Source organism: Megalops cyprinoides, chromosome 15 (assembly GCF_013368585.1).
Source record: "Megalops cyprinoides isolate fMegCyp1 chromosome 15, fMegCyp1.pri, whole genome shotgun sequence".
Classification (NCBI taxonomy): Eukaryota; Metazoa; Chordata; class Actinopteri; order Elopiformes; family Megalopidae; genus Megalops; species Megalops cyprinoides.
Genome location: NC_050597.1, coordinates 20,339,915 through 20,360,026, shown reverse-complemented (window position 1 = coordinate 20,360,026; position 20,112 = coordinate 20,339,915). Strand labels below are relative to the sequence as shown.

The 20,112-nt window shown below is 41.7% G+C and overlaps 1 protein-coding gene across 1 annotated transcript in view; it reads left to right on the top strand.

Annotated features, from left to right (window-relative positions):
• Positions 1 to 20,112, top strand: part of plpp4 (phospholipid phosphatase 4) — a 43,273-nt gene that overhangs the window by 12,095 nt on the left and 11,066 nt on the right. The window contains exons 2-5 of the mRNA XM_036546966.1: positions 8,892 to 9,000; positions 12,348 to 12,438; positions 14,630 to 14,693; positions 15,042 to 15,166. Coding sequence (XP_036402859.1) covers positions 8,892 to 9,000; positions 12,348 to 12,438; positions 14,630 to 14,693; positions 15,042 to 15,166 — 389 coding nt within the window. The remainder of the gene's footprint in view (positions 1 to 8,891; positions 9,001 to 12,347; positions 12,439 to 14,629; positions 14,694 to 15,041; positions 15,167 to 20,112) is intronic.

Below are 20,112 nucleotides of genomic sequence, written 5' to 3'. Positions count from 1 at the left end.
ATGAGGAACCCATTAACAAGCCGATCGTTAAGACAGGGAAGATGAGACGGGTGATGTGATTCCTTATCCAATCAATTACTTTAATTAACTATGATAATTGTGACCAGCGGTTGAGGAGAGAGGCAGTAACTCCAGAGGTTTAGGCCGACTGTCATTTACAGACACACACGAGCGCGCGCACATACACACACACACACAAACACACACATCTCCCTCCATCGCCAGATGTCCAGGGATTCTCAAGCCACAGGACATTTACTGTCTCTCTCTGACAGAGATACTGAAGCGTAAGAAGTAAGGCTGCTGTGACAGGGCTGACAACACTAGCTATCAGGTGCAGTGCTGCAGACTGCCATTTGAGTGAGGGGGCAGTTATTACTCTTTTGTGAGTATTTATTTCCTGATTAGCCATCCTAATTCAGAGCCATTTCCACATTCATACAGCTGAGTGTTTACTGTTTAGCATTATCATACAGACAATGGCAGTGCCCCACCTGAGAAATCAGCATGCAACCTTAACATCTCTGTTCCTTAATTACTGACCGGATGAATCTGTGTAGTGCCATTCTAAGTTCTGTTCCCTTACCTTTCTATGGTGGGAAGCACTCAGTAACACAGTGCTGTTCCAGTGTGTCTCTGTGATGGGTGGATGGCGGAGGGGCCACTCCCCTCAATCTTCACAGCGGGGCTGGAGAGGACCGGTCCTGCAGGGCCGCATCACCATCTGGCCCCTAATTCCGCCTCAGATCTCTATTACTCTACGCCCACTACCTGCTCGTCGCAGGACGCCCTGGGGGCCCGGCAGCGCAATCACTCATAAAGCATTTCCGCTCCTCCGGCATCCCGGCGCCACAAAGCTTTTAATCAGCACGACGCCTCGCATCAATACGCATCAGGGCCGAAGCGATGGAGCGAGCTCGCGGCTCCAGGTTAAATAAATAAATATATAAATATATAAACAAAGCGGGAATTGTAATTAGATGAAACCGTGTCCGTCCCCGGCTCCTCCTTCTCCTTGGTGACCCGTTCAATCCTCTGATTGAATCGAGGCTGCGTGTCTTACTGAATCAAGGACAACACTGTGCTGCCTTTTTTGCCTTGCAGAATCTGCAGTGGTGAGATCCCGGGATCTGTGAGTTCTTTAGGGTTAGGTAAATTCAGCATTAGGGCTGATATTGTAGTCATCTTTCCCATGGTGCAATGATAGATAGAGAATACAGATAAGACCATGTCTCAGTGGTATGGATTTGAAACCTGCCCCAATAAAAACTAACAGTGGGTGTTTTTATACTAATAAGCAAATGGATTTAATGGACTGGCTGGGATGATCCCCATGTCTCCTGACAGTCCGTCTTCTTCCAGCGCTGTAGCACTACAGTCCAGGACTTGTAGTCCAACTGAGTCACTATTTTCATGGCTCCTGACTTGATGTGGACTTGCCCATTGGTGACTTTGACTTGCCCATTGCTGACTTGGACTTGGTGGTGAAGTGACTTGGACCTGGCCTTGCAGTTTCTGACAGATATAATTATAAATGTTTCCAACATTACATCATAAAAATTGTCCCACATCCCACATGGATTGAACATACAAGCCATCTGATGTTTCATTAGAAACCCACAATTTTCCGATCTACTCGGCGTTGGTTGATTCACTTGCTTATATTGCAAATGTTAAACCAGCCAGCTCCCTGGCAAGCCTTTCAGCTGCAGGTTACCAGCTTTTTAAATTTTTTTTTAATCTGGTTCTTCAATTAGAGAGTTAACTTAGCTAGCCTGATAGCTTGCTTGCAGGCTACCATTTAATGTCAACTGCTGCAAATGTGGAATGTCATCAGCAATAAAGTTACCCCAGGAATCATCTAAGCTATGTTACCCAGAAAAAATGTCATTTTACTACTGCTAATTTCAGTTATAATCATTGTAACAAGATAATTGTAAAGATGTGTTATAACAATATTGTTGTCACAATTTCCATTCAGCCAGCGTTAATACGGAAAGGGAATAATTTACAAATGTGTTGTTGCTATTTCTTTTGACTCATAGAAGACTTGGGAAAAGAGGAAAGGTAAGTCGTAAAGGTAATTTGGTCTCTTAAGTTTTATTTTTTATGCAGTGTTATGTTGTCATAATTAAATCTTACAGACTTTCACAACTAAAATCATTTGTAAATTTGTGTTTAATTATACGCTCCTTCCCCACTCATACTGAATGTGCTACCTAAACCAGTCATTAAAAAAGAAAGATTTAATTTGGATTCAATGCCTCTGTTCCTGTGTAATCACAGATTTTACCTTTTCATCTTTGATAGTGGGATTTGTGATTTTTTTTTCCATTACTCCTGGACTTGAACTTGAGTACTGGTGACTTGGACCTGGTCTTGGACTTGAGTACTAGTGACATGAGACTCGATTTGGACTCAAGGTCACGTAACAGAACTGCTCAGATACACTCACCATCTGTGCCTTCTGAGAACCCCAATGGCCAGACTCAGCGTTGATTCCCAGAACATATACCCTACACCTGGTATCTGCTCACTGGAAACCTTAAGTGAAAACTGATACAATGCTGTTTTAGATCCAAAAGAGACACCATACAGTATGTCAGTATGATGCAAGGCAATGTTTCTCTCATGAGTCACTGTTTGGCTGCTCTCATAGATGATTATCAGGTGCTATGTGCATATTAGCATGATGTAAGTGTTTTGCTTTTAAGCATAATAGCTAGGCACTCTGTGTGTGCTTAAATGGATTCTGCTACACAACTTCTATTATCTATAATTAAGGTGCCTTTCAATAAGCTGCAAGATAAATGGCTTTTCAGTTTGACGTGCAACTCATTGTTTTACTGGTTACTGTGTGGCTATGATCTATACATGGGAATGACTCTGAGGGGAGTGAATGTAGGTGTGCTTGACTGAATTGGACAGAGGCTCCTGCAAAGATACTGATCAAGTGACATTTTCAGGCTTTGCCTTTTGCTACATGCTGACAGCTAGATAAACACAGCAGGAAACGTGTAACCAACAGCAAGGCAATGTTTGATGGCTTTTTAGTATGCAAACCAGAGCCTTCTCAAAGCCAGCTAAAGCTCAGTGGCCACTGTTTGTAAATGTGACAGCTTGCATATACAAATACTGATTATAGAACATGTGACAATAATATTGAAATGTTTTTAATTTGGTTAGGGACCACTGTATAAGAGGGTCCAATGAATCATATGCACACATCATCTTCATTTTTCCCAAATCAGTTCTATGTGGATTGTCAGGTTTTTCCAAAACACTGATCATTTCATATCATAATTACACTCCCATGGCTCCAGAGTGACATTTATTTAGCAACAAGGCTCTGTGATTGACAGATATACATGTTGAGGGGGTTGGGATATTTGTACATCTGGCTTCTCTCTGACAGATATTTTCCCCAGGCAGCTTTTCTCCCGCTGTGTGTCTGTTTCTGTGGGGATATTATGCTGTCAGGAGGCTGAGGAGAGTAGAGTGAGAATTCCCCTCTCATTCATAGCTTTTCTCACCTTTTCCCAGAATCCTGCCTTCTTTCTCCTCTCTCTCTCTCCATACCTGCAGTCTTCAGTTCTCTCTCTCATGTCTCCCTTTGTCCACACCATCCCCCCCATTTCCCTCTTTCTTCTCCTTGCTACTTTCTTAATCGCCATAACTCTCTCTCTCCTTCCCTCTTCCTTCCTTTCTCGCCATCTCTCATTGTGTTTCTCTCTCTCTTTGCCAGCTGATCCACACAGCTGATAGGCTGTGAGATTCAGTGGAGCGAGGTAACAGTTCTCTTACCCACATTACACAGATGTGAAGCTGAGAAATTATCCCTCTTCCAATATGTTGAAAGATGTGATATGATATACAATATACCCTTGAGGCAAAGAAACAGTGATATGTTAAACAAAATACTAAATACATACACACATACATACATACATACACACATACATACAGTATGTACATACATAAAAAATAAAACATTTGTTTCAACACTGGAGTTGTATTTTTTTGTATTATGTTGTTTTTTAGGGTTTGTGACTATGAAATTAAAATCACTTTGCTAGTTCAACTCTGCTTCCCATCCTCCACCCACACACATGCATAAATGCTTTACTTATGTACTGGCATAAAATAATCGATGCAAGTGAATTGTTCGCTTGACCAGTCGATGCCTGTTGGGCAAGACTGAAGATGTTTGCATACAATTAGATGGTTACGGGAAGACTCACAAAAGGGGGAACTCACAAAGGGGAGAATTTCAAACAAAGGCATTCATAATCTTGCCTAGTGATTTCTGGTTGGCTCTGCTCGTTACGGTTTGAGTCTGATGTTTGCCAGGGTCATACTGAATGCTGGAAAAAAATTGGTCCTTTTTGGTGCACAGCACTTCAGGGGTGGGTTGTAGGTGATTTCCCTTTCATGGACTGGGGTCCTATCTGTTGCACACAGCAGGGTAAAGCACCAGCTGTGTTAGACACGTGGACCGAAGTGCTGTTTCCATCCTAGCAGCCCGTGAGACTTGAGCAATCAGTGGTGCAGCTATCACTCTGCTTCTGTCTCTGAGATACGCAGCATGCCGCCACTAGCCAGCCAACTCCCATCACGGCAACAGGACAGGACAGAAAAAACTCAAATGCACCAGCTTCCATTACTTCTTGCATTCATGGTTCCTGACGTCAGACTGATCTTCAGCATCTGTGCCTCGTGGAATTGAAGCTCTCTGATGTGAAGCAGCTCAAAGTGCAACTGCAGCCCCTGGACATCACCCCGTGTTCCATCAAAGAGCCGATTCCAAGCCGGCTTTGTGATGATAAGAGGCAAAGCTAGGCACTGAACTCGCAACCTTCTGATATCAGAGCACTCAAGGGCTATGAAACCGGTGCTCCTGGGTGCAACAGATCAGAGAATTAGTTAATTATGAGGTCTCTTCCCGGCCCCGGTGCTTTCACAAGTAATGTGGAAAGAGATAGTGCAAGCCTTGTCCGAATACATCTGTGTTAGGCTGATGCCAGGTCAGGGATTTATTCTGGGGATTAGTTTCATCTGAGCAGCATAGCATTTGGAAAAGCAGATTGACGATAACAGTTTAATCTAAATGGAGCTATGTAATTCTGTTCTGTACTGTATACACACAGCCTGTAAGATTTTCAGTGCTCAAAAAAATCATTTTCAGACAGGGGTTATGCATTATGTGCCACTGTGGCAGCATCCTCTGAACCATGCATAAGACCAGCTCATATGAAGGGATTTCATAACAATTCCTCATAGATTTCTAGTTCAAAACCTCCCCTCACTGATCTTGAGCATCTTGCAGGTTTCATATTGAGGTGCATGCACGGGAATGCGAGGAAATATCAGGGGACAACTCAATTTGAGCTTATTGTTATGGGTGCCATGTGGCTCTTGCTTGGGGGCATGAAAATGTGCACCTAACAGGAGGATGCAGTGAGGGAATTGGTGATGACAATTTTTTTCCTGGCTTCAAGTTCAGCTGAGACAGAGGAAAAAAAATACAGTGAACAAAAGATCTTGCATTGTGTAGCGGGGGAAACAATGACATTGCAGGGGTTTTGAGTGCATTCTGTCAGGCAAAGAGCAGTCATGCTCCACCGACGTAATGAAGTTTGGGGCGGCTTGTCCCGATGGCGATTAGGATTTAGGGCAACACACACACAAGCAGGCGCTATCATTTTCCACTTAAGGATTAATGTGTTAATGAAGTCAGATCTAATTAACACCATTTGGAAACAATATGGAGCCTCCTGTTCCTCCAAGCAGCAGGTGACACGCTGGAGATGTGGCAGATTTGTCCTTCAGACTTTACTGAGAGGGCCTTATGTGTTGACTGTTTCTCCTCCTGTGTGCTAAGGCTGCCTGAGGTGCAGGTGTGGCCGTGCGGTGGTTCAGAGGTCAGTGGTGTCTCATTTCAGGGGAGAGACTTCCCTGCAGCGAAGCGCCTTTATGTGTGCGAGCGTGAGATAGATTAACACCTGCGAGTAAGGGAGAAAGCTCTCAAAGCTTCGTATTTAACAGGGTTCTGTTCTCCTTCCTTCCTCTCAGGGCAGAGAGCAGGCTCATCAATTCTGAGAGGAATTTGTGTCAGAGGGCTCCAGCATCCATTCACTGAGAGGGCTAGGGCTGCATGGCCATGATGGCAGAAAAACAACAGACTGCTAACTCTCTCTCTCTCTCTCTCTCTCACACACACACACACACACACACACACTATGCAACACACACAGCATATGGACAGAAACATGCATAAATGTGTTTATTCCACAGAAGTGTGAACATATGCTAATGCCGCCACAAAATATTCACCTTAGTTTGAACAATTGCACAGCATGCTGGGTCAGGTATTATTGTCCTCAGCATAGACATTAGAGTGGCCTAAATGATTGTGATTATGATCACTGCTATCCATTTTCTTTGATAAATGGACCCCTGCTGTCTTGTGCTGCCTCTGTGAGTGATTATGCTCATTGTGAATGTAATTGTAACTTTTGTCCTAGCTCAGGAGCATATACTCCAGACCAATTCTAACATGAGCCACTGCAATGAGCATTTGTATGTGTGTGCTGTCTCTCAGAGAAACTAATAATGAAAGCCATTTCATTTATCCCTGGGAGATAAGAAGTGACAGAAGGTGCAGTTTTGGGCTGTGTGTCGTTATTAATAAATAAGGAAGAGGGAATTGGATGAAAATGGCATGATTGATCTTATCTGTATGAGTTTTTGCACTTTGCTAGACATTTAAAATGATGTTGTCAATGGCTGTGCTGTGTCAGAGGTTATTGTAATGAAAAGGATGAAAATAAAATTCCATTCACATGATATGCACTACGTTGATGATGCACCAAATGCAAAGCACAACAATCAAAAAAAAAAAAGTTTTGCCATGTTTAGAATAAATGTGGATTTTTCCCAGGCTTTGGCTGAATCTCAAAGGTTTGTTTATTCTGTTTTTTGGTTGCCCAACTAAATCTTTTTTTATTTTTTAATGATTTAGATAACAAATAAAATATATATATATATAAATATATATTTACCTTATATTTTACCTTATATCTGTATCTTAAATGTATCTATGTCTATATCTATCTATCGCAAGAGTGCTGACCATGCAATCCACTGATACACTCCCACTCCAAAATATGTGGCCATTTTTCACACAAGTCACAGCAACAAGTTACTACAGCAAAGTAAGCACCAAAGAGAGCATGACTGCAGCTCTGCTAACATCATCTGAGTAATCTGCAGGTGCCCGAAGAGCCACAGGGTGAGACAAGGAAACCGCTGCTGACACACTCACCCCTATCCCAGTAAAGATCATTTGTCCTGCAGCTGTTAGGCTCCTGGTCATTGTTGGCTGATGATGTGGCTCGGAATGAACTTGGGCAGTAGGATAAATCTGAGTTTTAAAAGGAGTTTTAAGTAGCCATATAGGAAATTATTTTATGAATGGTATACTATTGATAATGTAAGCTCTCAAAAGCTCCAAACTGAAGGGTAGCCGCTATGCACCTGGTTCTGATCAAATCCCACTCATATCACTTAATTTTTCCCCTTTTCTTTGCAGGTGGCCAAAATGAAAGGTCTACAGGAATATCACATCCAACACACTGGCTCTATGGTCTGATGCCATATTTCTCATTAAGAAAATTGCATAATGATAACCACTACTGGTTACTAATTCTAAAGTGTTGTGACAGGGTGTGTCACAGTGGTATGGTATTGACATGATGCTTATTTTATGATATATAATATATAGATTTTTTGTCTGTGCATGGAATCATTGTTGTGGCTGCCTAGGCCATTCAGCTGCCTACCAGTGACTCATATGAAACCTGAAACTACAGGTGAATTGGATTTTTTAATTTTTTTATATGCAAGATTTGAGGGGTCTCATTATGGATGGTTCAGTGCTGGATTTATGCCAGTCTTAGGCATACTATGTATTTTAATGTCACTGTTTTTTCTCTGCTGGTTACATAGGTATAGAGAAACACTTGCATATACTTGCCTTTGAATGAACATAACCCTTTCCATACTGTATTCTGTGCCTTTTTGAGGCATGTTTTTAGCTGTGTTTCATGGTGGACAGTTCTGTCTGGAAAAGGTTCATTTTTATTCCTGTCATCCCATTTTTTAAGAATCTATTTATAAACTGTCATTATCAGATTTGCCCCTGCCTCTGGCCAGTCATGTGTCAGCTGCCCACCAAGCGCACACACACACACACACACACACACACACACACACACACACACACACACCTCAGCAAAGACTAAAGGGGTTTTTGAAAGGAGTGACAGAAAGGCAGTGCCTTTCTGAGGGAACAGAGTCTCGTTTGATGAGGTCTGGGTGACGTTAGCTTGAGGGGGAAAGTAGTAGGCATGCTAATCTCGTGGAGCTTTGACAACGAATTGGAGGCAGAAGTAAGCTGTAAGGAAGGTCCTTGTATCAAGGAGGAATTTGTTAATATTATGATATAATATTGCACCATGATCTGATGTTATTTCAGGTAATGCATTAAGGACACCCCACTCTATGCATTCCATCTTTTAATATTTATAAATTAGATATATTATATATATATTTTTTTTTTTAAATGAATTTTTTCGAAAGAAATTCATACATAGGCATCAGCTTCACTGTTTATATTTGTCTGAGAAACAAATTTGAAGCATTTAAGCGTAAGTCTTTATTTCAAGATTATGATCCCATTATCTTAACCAGGTGTGTCCAAACTTTTGACTGGCGCTGTACAACAGAGCAGGATGTGTGATTGTAAGTCATGGTGGCTGGGTAATCCCACAGCAGGACTGTGAGGCACCCACTGAAGGTGATTTACAGCTGTCTGCCTTTCGTTTCTTCAGTTTCACAGAATTCCTGGAGCCTTTCGAGAGAGTCATCCAACCGGAGGAGCTGTGGCTGTATAAGAACCCCCTAGTGGAATCAGACCACATCCCGAAGAGGGTCATGTTCGTGAGTAGGAACCCCTTGTTCTCCCTCCACCGAAAAACTCTTTAGCACACTGTCTAACATCAAAATGTCAGTTCCAATTTACCCTCAGGCTAATACTGTCCCACACAGTATATCCCTTATTAGAACAGCTCAATAAAACTGTATATAAATCACAGAAAAATGAATTATTGATGTTCAGTCCAACATTCATACAGCGAGGCTACAATATGCATTGTTGAGATCTGGCAACCCTGGTACTCCCGCTCTGACAGTTCAGAGCTCTTTCATCCTGCAGCTGGCAGACACCTGGACTAACAGGTGATCTCCCTATGTTCCCATCTCATCTGTGAAGCCAATGAAGGAATGAAGAGTGAAACCTTCCCCCTATTACAGATCTGCTGTGTGTGTGTGTGTGTGTGTGTGTGTGTGTGTGAGAGAGAGAGAGAGAGAGAGAGAGAGAGAGAAAGTGGAGGTGGAAGGCTCACCTGCTGTCTGAGAATATGGGCTGGATTCAGTGTCCATATGGCTGCACATAATATCCTTAATCTGCAGTTATGACGAAAAGTGTCACCACCCCCATAATCCTGTCAGCAATAATGGTCAGAGTGGCCAGAAAGACTCAACCTGTGTTCCCTGGCCTTTCACTTCCTCTCTTTCCTGTTATAATGAGGGCTAAAAGCTCATCAACAGCAATTAAAAGTGCAGCATGCTTATTGATCACTCATTCTTGGATCATCTTCAAGCACTTCTCCTTGGAGAACTGTAGACATTGAATATCATTTTCAAAAACTGAGAAAATTGCTACTTACATCCACTGCCAGAACATGAAAAATAAGCAAATGGGATTAATCTATATGAAATGTTCACAGTCTTCTTGGCAGGCCTCCAGCTATAAAATATAAACCCTTGTTCTCTGTGCTCCATAAAAACACAAACAATTGTTCAGGTTCATGAGTGCCCTTGGTTTTCACTTGAAAGGTGTAATCAGGTTTGCATGAGTTTGTGCGTGAGCATTAATCAAAGTGAACAGGAGTGAATTCATTAGCAGAGAGAGATGGAAGAGACATTGGCAGATTGTGACCTGGTCAATACCCAGGTATTAGCTAACATCTGTCACTGTGGCTTTAAGTCATCAGTAATACCTTGTTTATACTAATACATTTCCAGGTGCATTTAAATGTGGACATGCGAAAAATACTGTTTCTGCCTGTAGCCAGGTATTTGATACATGTGGTTGAATTTGGGTCACCCTGGTTGCAGTTGGCTGTCTGCTACTGGGTGTGGCTAGGGTGTGGTCACATGAAATCTTTCAGAGGTAGCTAGCTGATACTGAAACCTGTTAACGGTTACCTGTAACTGTTACCTGTTACTGAAAATAGAGAAACACAGGAAATAAGAACTACCAAACTATTGCAACCATTACAGACCAAACTATGCAAGAGGATACTAGAATATTCTCAAGTTAAAACTTGTGTTTTCTTGCATTTGCCATCTTGTGACCAGAAGTTGCAAAGGTTGGTACTTGTTTACTACCATGAGAGAGGCAGATGTGTCTTTCAACAGCTAACTGTGCCTTAAGGTCATGTGAGGAAACTATTGAAATGTCCCCGGTGTCATGCTGAAAAGAACCCCTGGAAACAGTGTTGACATTGGCCTTGGTTCCCCCAAAGGAGCTTCATCTGCCTTTTAGGAGATAAAGGGATCTAGTTCTCAACACCAATAAAACTGCAGCAAATCACCTTGAGAAATTAATAACCATTCACAGAAGTTAGAAAAATCACGGCATATTAGCTGCAGTGTATGAAGTAAGCTCTTTACAGAAATAAAGGCAGATCTAATCAACTTCAGTGTCCAAGGCCTCTGTCAATGCCTGCTCAAATGGAACTGAAGAAACAAATGCTCGCAGTACAATAAGTGTGTCCTAGAGCAATGTGCCAGGAATGCTAGTCACCACAACAGCTGCCTGAAAGAAGTTTAAAACTGTCTCATAAATACAGAAGCCAGGAGACTTTTCCCCTTCCCCTTAGAAATAATTCTACAATTCAAATAGAAAGAGGAAGTGCACACCTTTTGTAGGGAGGTGGCCATTGTTGGGAAAAAGGAACTCATAAACATGATCTTTCTAACATAGACCACAGAGGCAAATAGAGGAATTGATAACCTACACGCACACAGGCAAGCATGTCTGTATATGCACAGACACAATGAACATTGTCTGAAATCATTTATTCAACAGGGTTCTGTTTTGTTTGGTGAAGGCGGCTTGGTTTGAAAGTAGTATGAAATGTCCTCAAAGTCTGAAGGCCAGATACAGAGGCCTTAGTCACTACCTTATGCAGTGTGCTTCTCTGCTATGAGAAGCTGAGCTTTACCTTTCCTTACAAACTCAAAGGTCATTATTCCGCACAGAAATCATAATCCGTACAGAACTCATTACGTTGAGCAGAAGCTTAACATATGTACCACACACACACAGGATGAGCTGCAGCACCAGACTATCAGCAAACAAACCCCTGTGTCATTCATCTTTGCTTCTCCTGCCATACCTGTTTCTTCCCAACTCTGAGCATGGCAGTGATGGATGGGCTGGTGGCTCACGCGTCTACTCCACAAGGACTGACCACTCCTGGTTCAGAGAGCAGCCTTTCTCTGCCTGACGAATGTGGCCGGTTTCACACTCTTACTCTAACAGAAAGGAGAAAATAAGTGAAGGTTATCTAGACAGCTGCTGCAGCAATCAGCAAGAAAAAGAGAGAGAGAGAGAGAATAAGACCTGATATGGATTTCTAAAATCATCAGCTAATTAGATTTTTTAAAAACCTTAAACGATTTTAGAGATGGTTATCGCCGGAACAGAGAAATTAAATTTATATACACTTTGAATTAAACTCACATCTTCCCGGCCTGAAAAGTGCCTCGTCAGAAGTAATACTTTTTTTATTCATTACAAATCTGAAGGCTGAAATACAATCACTGAATAGGGGGCTGAACGAAATGAACACTGGTTGAAGCAGTAATAATTACCTGGGTGTTAAAAATGCCCAAGTTGCCGTGTAGGGAGAGCCACCGAGCGAGCAGAGGCACTAGCGCTGCTATGTGATATAATGAATCCGGTCTGTGGCAGCTCATTTTGTGCAGCGTGAATTAAAACTCTGTGCCACAGACAACAGTCTCACACTCCCAAAAGTAATTCTGCACTCAATAAGGGCCTTCACTTGTGGGAAGCAATCTGACCCGTTGTCTCTTCAGACATTCCAAAACAGATTCACGTACGTGCGTGATGTTGGTTATGTTGTATTAGGATGCAGAGCTCTAGTTCAAGTCATTTGACAATCATCATAAAAAGTTCTGTTATTTTTTCAATGCAGGCAATTTCATTCCTCACCCCCCTGGCGGTTATATTTGTGGTGAAGATCATACGTCGGACAGACAAGACGGAAATCAAAGAGGCTTGTCTTGGTAAGGTACCCAGAGTGGGGAGTGAGCTTTATGATTGTATTTCTGCTAATGGAACTGCAGATTCATTGGTTATGCAATATTCCATTTTCTGTTTTCTGTTGTTAAAAAGGAGGAAATATAAATGCACTCTCAGTAATTCCATCAATTTAAGGTTTGATGTTATTAATTCTCAATGCACAGACTGTTCACAAATTCTCTTTGTACGCCACAAAGCCCAGGGGGGGACAGAATATGATGGAGGTCATTAATAAGTAGGATTTTAACACAAATCCAATTAGGTAGACCAAGAGACTGCTGCACACACATTATCATTTACATTCAAGTCTTGTGATGTTGTAAATTACACAATTATTGAGGCAAGCAAACACTGACAAAATAAGTTTATAGCCAGATAGATGAAACAGATAATCTCAAAATGCAGGGCAAAGTTAATTCTCTAAGAAATGAATTGATGGTGGAAGTAAATATTGAATATCTGTTTGTGTGTGTGTGTTTGTGTGTCTGTGGAGGGTGTGTGTGTGTGTGTCTGTGGAAGGTGTATGTGTGTGTGAGTTTGTGTGACTTATGAGACAGTAAGTTGATGTTCTGACCTTCAGTGTGTAAAAATTCTACATTTAGCTAGCTTTAGCAATTGTTATTCAGCTTCCAACATACTGGGGTTATGTACAGATTTCACTCATAAGTGTAAAGAAATGTACTGTCTGTGGTATTGGTTTTGTAATGTTATGTCAGTATATGTGCCATCACCAAAAATGCACCATTTTAATAATGCTGAAGGTTATATCCAATCTTCACAAATGTGGTTCCAATTTTTGCATGATTGCCCAGTTTAGTCCAATCCTTACTGTCCTCCACCAGCCTTGTTGAGTATTTGTGCTAGAATGGCCCATCTAAATGAATAATCAGGTCCCTCAGAGTGGCAAATTGAATTCCCTTGCCCAGGGATTTGAATGCTGGTACTCAGCCTCATGACAAAAGCAGGTCCAAGGTAGCCTGTTCTCATGAATGCCAAGAAAACTGCCACTGATGACAAAGTGCAGAAGCATTTTTTAGCTTTCAATTTTCATTTCTATAAATCTTTCCATTTCCTTAAAAAAGAGATGGTACTTTGTAAGTAATCTAGATTCTTTGCTTCTGTTTAAAAGCTAATTGAATCCTTGGTCATGTTGAACTCATATCATTACGCTTTTCCCTCTCCCCGACGCGTTGAGCTGTTCCCAATAACAAGCTGTTTAATGACCGCTCACGGTTCCAGTCCGCCGCAGTCAGGATTCAGAGATAATTCCACTCGGCTCCAGCAACTGGCTGGGGAGGGAGAGCGGGTTATTATAGCATGCCCCGATGCCAGCACACACTCTCTCGCCGACCTCAGCTGGTCCTAAATGAGGTGTTTACTTTATCCTTTTAAAAGTTAGCAGCAGTTTCATACAGCACAGCAGAAATTTCCACGCCACCTGACCAGCTTTCCACTCTTTATTCAATCAAAGGCCAAGCAGTAAAAAATTTATAAATGTTGAATAATTGATAAAAACGAAAAGTAATATCCATTTTTTATTCAGCTATTTTCCACTGACCTATTTATCTACCCATTAGCATGCAATCTAACTCAATTTTAATAGGCCTTCCTTATTTGATCATTTCAGTGGGAAGAACTCATTAAAAAATATATCAGGAGTAATAAACATGGAACCACATGGAGCTGTGGACTATTTATCACGTTGTACTGAAATGAGACTGTCTACTTGGTCCACATCTTATCTGCAGTAGGATGCTCGGTAGCCCCTCTTTCTTCATCACCCCGGACAACTTTTTGTTTTAGCTCAATGCACGAAAAGACCATTACTCAAGGCAAAAATAGTTCATGACATGAGAGAAACTTCCAGCTGTTACTTCCAGCTTTTTGTGTGGCAGCAGAGTTTTGCTTCCTGCTGGTGCATAAGGAAAGAAAGTGGAAATCTACAGGTGGACATGTAGTGAGGAAGTGCAATGTGCCAACATGTTCCTTTTTCTTTGCATCATGGAATGCATGCGAGCTTGGAGCAGAGGAAGGGAAATCCACTTGCAAAAACCCATGTCGTCTTTAGACTTTTGTAATGAGTGCTCACCACGCTCTAACCTCGGACCAATGACTGTAACTTTGCTTGTACCTATTTCCCCTATAACTGTCACTTTGCTTGTGTCTGATTTCCAGCTGTGTCCCTGGCTCTGGCCTTGAACGGGGTCTTCACCAATACCATAAAATTGATAGTGGGCAGGTAAAGCATTCAAACTCATTGAAACTGAAAACCCAAATGCATGTGGTAACCTGTAAAATAAATTGTCATTAATCCTTAACGGACTGAATTTATATCTATTCCTTCGTTATATAGGCATTAACAAAGCCAGTGTTGATAGCAAGTAATGTCTTTGGAATAGAATCATTTACCATAACTATGGTTCATTTGAAACGTGATATTAAGATGCATAGCTCTTTTCCCTTCCATTAAGTGCACATATTTGTCTATGATTAGCTATGTAATAAGTTGTATATGGTGAAAGGAAGGCTATGATGGAAGAAATGTATGCATGAGTACTGATGTGTGTATTTTGTGTTGCCCCCCTAGGCCAAGGCCAGACTACCTCCAGCGCTGCTTTCCAGATGGGCAGGTGAACGCGAAGATGATGTGCACAGGCGAGCCGGACCTGGTGTCTGAGGGGCGCAAGAGCTTTCCCAGCAGTCATTCCTCATGTGAGTCCCCAAATAAACCTGGGCGTCAATGCCAACACCAACACTGGCACTGAGATTCCTCAGATCACAGATGAGCAATATATTAATGCCAACACTAACACTGGGGTTCCCAAGATCAGCACTGACACTTATACTAATTCCAGCACTAACACTGGGGTTCCCAAGATCAGCAATGACACTGATGCTCATGCCAACACTAGCACTAAAATCAGCACTTATGCACTTACATATGCCAGGACTTACACTGAGATTTCGAAAAAAGACATTGACACCATGAACACATTTACTACCACCGCAATTTCCACAAATCACCAATGGCACTGTCACCAGCAGCTGTACTGAAGTTCCCCAAATCAAAATTGATGTCAATACTAACACTGTGAGTCTCAAAGTCAGCACTGGCACTGACACCTATATAAATACTATCACCATGTTTTCCCCATATCACAATTGGCACTGACATCAGCTATAACAATGCACTTTTCAAACACAACATTGACACAGTCATTCCTCAAATCAGTGCAGACAATGACACTAAAATTCCCTACATCAGCTTTGGCACTGACACCAACACCAACAATAACTTGATGATTCCCTTCATATTAGCAGTGACATTAACTCATGCACAAACTCAAGAGTCTCATAATCAACACTGACACCAACACCAGCATTTATTCCAAAGACAGCATTCTCCTCCTTGGGGGTCACACTTTCTATCAATCTGCTCGCCTCCCTCTTTGAAATGAATGAACTCCATTAGCCCCGCTCATACCCACCCCCCCCCCCCGCATTCGTCTGCCATGTAAGTTTGATGGAACAAGGAATGTTGTGGAATGTGAGGAAAGCAGAATTACCATGCACAATTCAGTCAGCGAGAAGGTTGCTCCCCTCTCTGCACTTACTTCAGAATAGCCCTTTAACATGGTCAGAAACCATTGAATTAAAGTTTGCTAGGAAAGTCAGTTTTTATATTCAGAAGTTTACCCTTTGAACAGGGAACACAGCGCAGCAGCACACGATAGTTTGACGGGATGGGCTGTGCTGAAGATACGCGTTTCCACAGAGGAATATTCTATGCCCTGCCTTTTGTTCAGCGGAGTTATTGGGGACTGTGGGATGTCAGCACCACGTGAGATATTTTTGACCCGTCTCATTCAGCATGCTATTTTGGAGCGAGTAGGATGTAACACAGTTATTAATGTATTGCTCTGTGGTTGCAACAGCGCTTTTGTTTGCATCACAGTGTGTTGTGGGTGGTTGCCTGTTTGAGGTTCTGGCAGGCTGCGGAGCCTCTGAATCTAGAGAGCGAGAGGAACCTATTTGTTCTTTACAGTTGTTCGTATGTGGTTGCAGGATATGATTTCATCACCACTTCTGAGGGGTTGCTCTGTTTTAGCCTCAAACCTTAATTTGCTTCAGATGGCAAAGTGAATGAAGTGTTGTCTCCACTTAGTTTGCATAATATTAAATGTGTCTCAACTGGTTTTATTTTTTAAAACTGGAAAAAAATCTTATATACTAAACAAACAAACTGTTCTCCATTTTTATGCTATTCAGCATTCTATATCCTCAGTCTATTAATCTTTCATGTATTTCATGTATTTGTGTCTTTCTCAAAGGTACAGCAATACAGACTAAAATGAAAATTAGAGGATTATGCAGAAATGGATTGTGATAATAAAAATGCCAAAACAAAAGCCAGAGTTAGGACATTATACCATTGGGTAATAGAAGGTATAGAGATACAACATTACCTGGAATAATAGGTGAGGAAGAAACATCTCAAGGGAATGTGATTTTGTGATACAGTTATTGTTGTGATTAGTTGAATAACGATGAAGCTGAATAATGTACCCAGTCAGAGCAAAGTTAAATCCCACTCAGAGAGAAAGGATAAGTTAGAATTACATTTCATTTATGGATTCCTCTCCTCTCTCTCCTCTGATGTCCAGTTGAGGTATCTGGTTTTAATCTGTCTCACAATCTGTGACACTTGGCTTTCGCAAACTAATCCTCCTTATCTCTTCCTTCCAAGGTGAAGCGTTTGAATGGGTGCACTTCTCTCTTGGAAGCCATTTCTGCTGTGTTTTGAATGACCTCGTCAAGAATGACTATTATCGGCCACTCATGAACACTTCATTGTGTATGGCAGTAATGACCACAGATGCAGACTCCATTATATCTGGCTCCACTGACCATGGATGGAGACTAAATTGTATCTGCCTGACCATAGTTGGAGATGAAATTATATTTTAGAATGCTGGCCATAGATGTGGGCCTTAATATATCCATCTTACCTGACTGACCACAAATATAGTTAATGTCTTCATACCTTGGATGGTATTTGAAAAAAAATAAAAACTTATCCATGCTACAGCTTTTATGCAGGTTTAAATCTGCCGCTTTGTCTTTTTCTGGATATGAAATGATGGGGTTAGACTTTGGTTGACTTTTCTATGAGAAACTCTGAACTTCACTTCCTACTTGCCAGGGACATTTAATTTCCTCTCTCTATACAATCATTTTCATTTTTTTTTTTGTCTGTAGCCCATCAGGTGTGGGAGTGCTGGAGGCATCTCTGTGCAGTTAGAGCAGCGCTTAGCCTAATTGCTTCATGGTCTATTATGTCTGTGTGTGTCCGTGGGACCTTCTGGAAGGGACAGGGGGAGAGCTGTCCATATGCTGCCGGGTCTGGAGCGAAGAGTAAGCACAGTCACTCTGACTCTGACTGCTGCACCTGTCCTTATCAGAGAGCACAGGAGTGCACCAGGGGGTCTGAGGCAAACAGATGAACCGGGAGGGGCAGATATGGCACTGTTCCACAGGTATACCTCTCTTCCTTCAGGTAAAGCCTGTGTGCCCAAGGTTTGTTCTGTGTGCACAACATCATTGCCTGGATTGCAGATCTAGCACACGAGTCTACCTGTTGTTAATTCCGCACACTGGTGACTGCTGGGGGGACCAGTGGTTATGGAAGGGTTGTGGAGCTGATATCGTCCTCTTATGCAAACTACCTCACCTTCTTTAATCCCATTCTTTTCCTCTGTGGAATAAGAGCTATAGCGGTAAAGGGTAGGGATGGCTCTTGCTGCTCATATTCACCAGGTAGGAAGCAAGAGACATGCTTCCATTTTCCAGTTTTCATATTGCTAATTATTTTGAAGGCTAAATAGAGAGGTTGATGTGAGCGGGCTATCTGTGCATTGTGGTGGTGGATTCTTGAATGTTCAGACCTGTTGTGAATTTTAAAAATTCAATAATTATGTCACAAAGGGCATAGATATAGCTGAATTACCCCCATTATTATTTATTCATTTCATCTGGTACACTGTCTAGGCTCATAAATAAATGATCACACTCATGAATATAGCAGTTAAAATATCAACTCCACTTGTGGCAAACTGAGGGAATCTATGAAAACAGTAGTACTAATACTAATACTAATACTAATACTAATACTAATACTAATAAAATTGATACTAATATTAGTACTACTACTGCTGCTGCTACTACTACTTCTACTACTACTACTACTAATAATAATAATAATAATAGAAATCACTCTCACTTGACCCTCCTGTATGCATTTTTGGTAAGTGAATAGCCTCTCTAGAGCAAAGAGTTTGAGGGACAGGAGACACAGGCCCATTGCAAAGCAGTTGTCCCACAAGTGCATTCTCCATTTTCTTAAGATATACTTACAGGGAGTGCTTGTTAATTAAGGGTATAACAGCAGTACCCAGTTTAGGGTTCAGACCCCCAAACCCTTTCAAGTGAAGAATCTAGTGCCTTACCTGCTACCTTACAGAGCTACCTGTAGCACTGTATGCTGGGCTGTAATAATCTCATTAAAGCAATCATCTACTGTAACAGAAAGCTGCAGGACCAATTATGAAATAAGAATTGATCTCTCCCATAGGGGTGGAGGGTGGTTGGGGCAGAGCTTGTGTGTTTAAGTGAGCAAACAGCCTGTTACTCATCAGCACTGGGGCAGGATGTAGTTAACATGCAAAGCAGAACCAAAGGCAGACAAAGTTCCCCTCTCCTGGTAATGGCGAGGGTCAGGGAGTCCAAACGTGCAGTTGGAGGAATTATTCAGACAGGAGCTATATTTAGAGACGAGCTGCTGGCCAAGTCTCCAGATGTACAGTCAGACCACGGGCATGGCACCACCCAGAGGGGCAGATCACACCCACTGCATAAAAATTATTCTGAAATAAGATGATCTCTGACACAATGCTGAGTGACCGACAGGTCCCAAGAGACACCTGTAACCATTTTAGTAACAATGTGCTTATTCCATTCTATGTTGTTCTGACTGGGTTGGTTCAAGGACACTGTGGTTTTATCAGCCAGTTGAAATATAGTAGTAGACCGTGACAATAGGGTCTCACCAATCAAAAGAAATGAATAGATACTGTAAATGTTGTTATATTTGACATATATTGACATAATTTGTCCATTAGGAGCTGGATTGTAAATGGGACAGCTCCTAACTTATATTAGGATAGTAGGGCGTTTTAAAATCTTCAATGTAAAAAACTGGGTTAAAGCCAGTGTAGTGGGTGTAGAAGACTGCAGCATGCCCATGAGTGGTGTGAAAGAATGATGAATGTGCCTCATTTAAACCCTGCTAATGTGACAACAGGTTATATTTTCTGGTTAAACTGTTCTAAAAAAAATAAAAAACAGGCCAGCCTATGTACGAGAATATGATTTTCAAACAAATATTAGACTTTTTTTTTTCAGGTAGCTGGCAGCGGTAAGCCTAATGTCCCTGAACGTATGCTTGCAGCATTTAGAGAGATGGAACATCTGCTGACATTTTGGGGGGGAATTAAACATTCTTTGTGTTGTATAATGGAGAGGGTAACGTCGGGGTGAGTTTCCATCTTTGCCCTCACTGCCACAGCGATGAAGATGGTGATGGAGATGATGCTCCATTA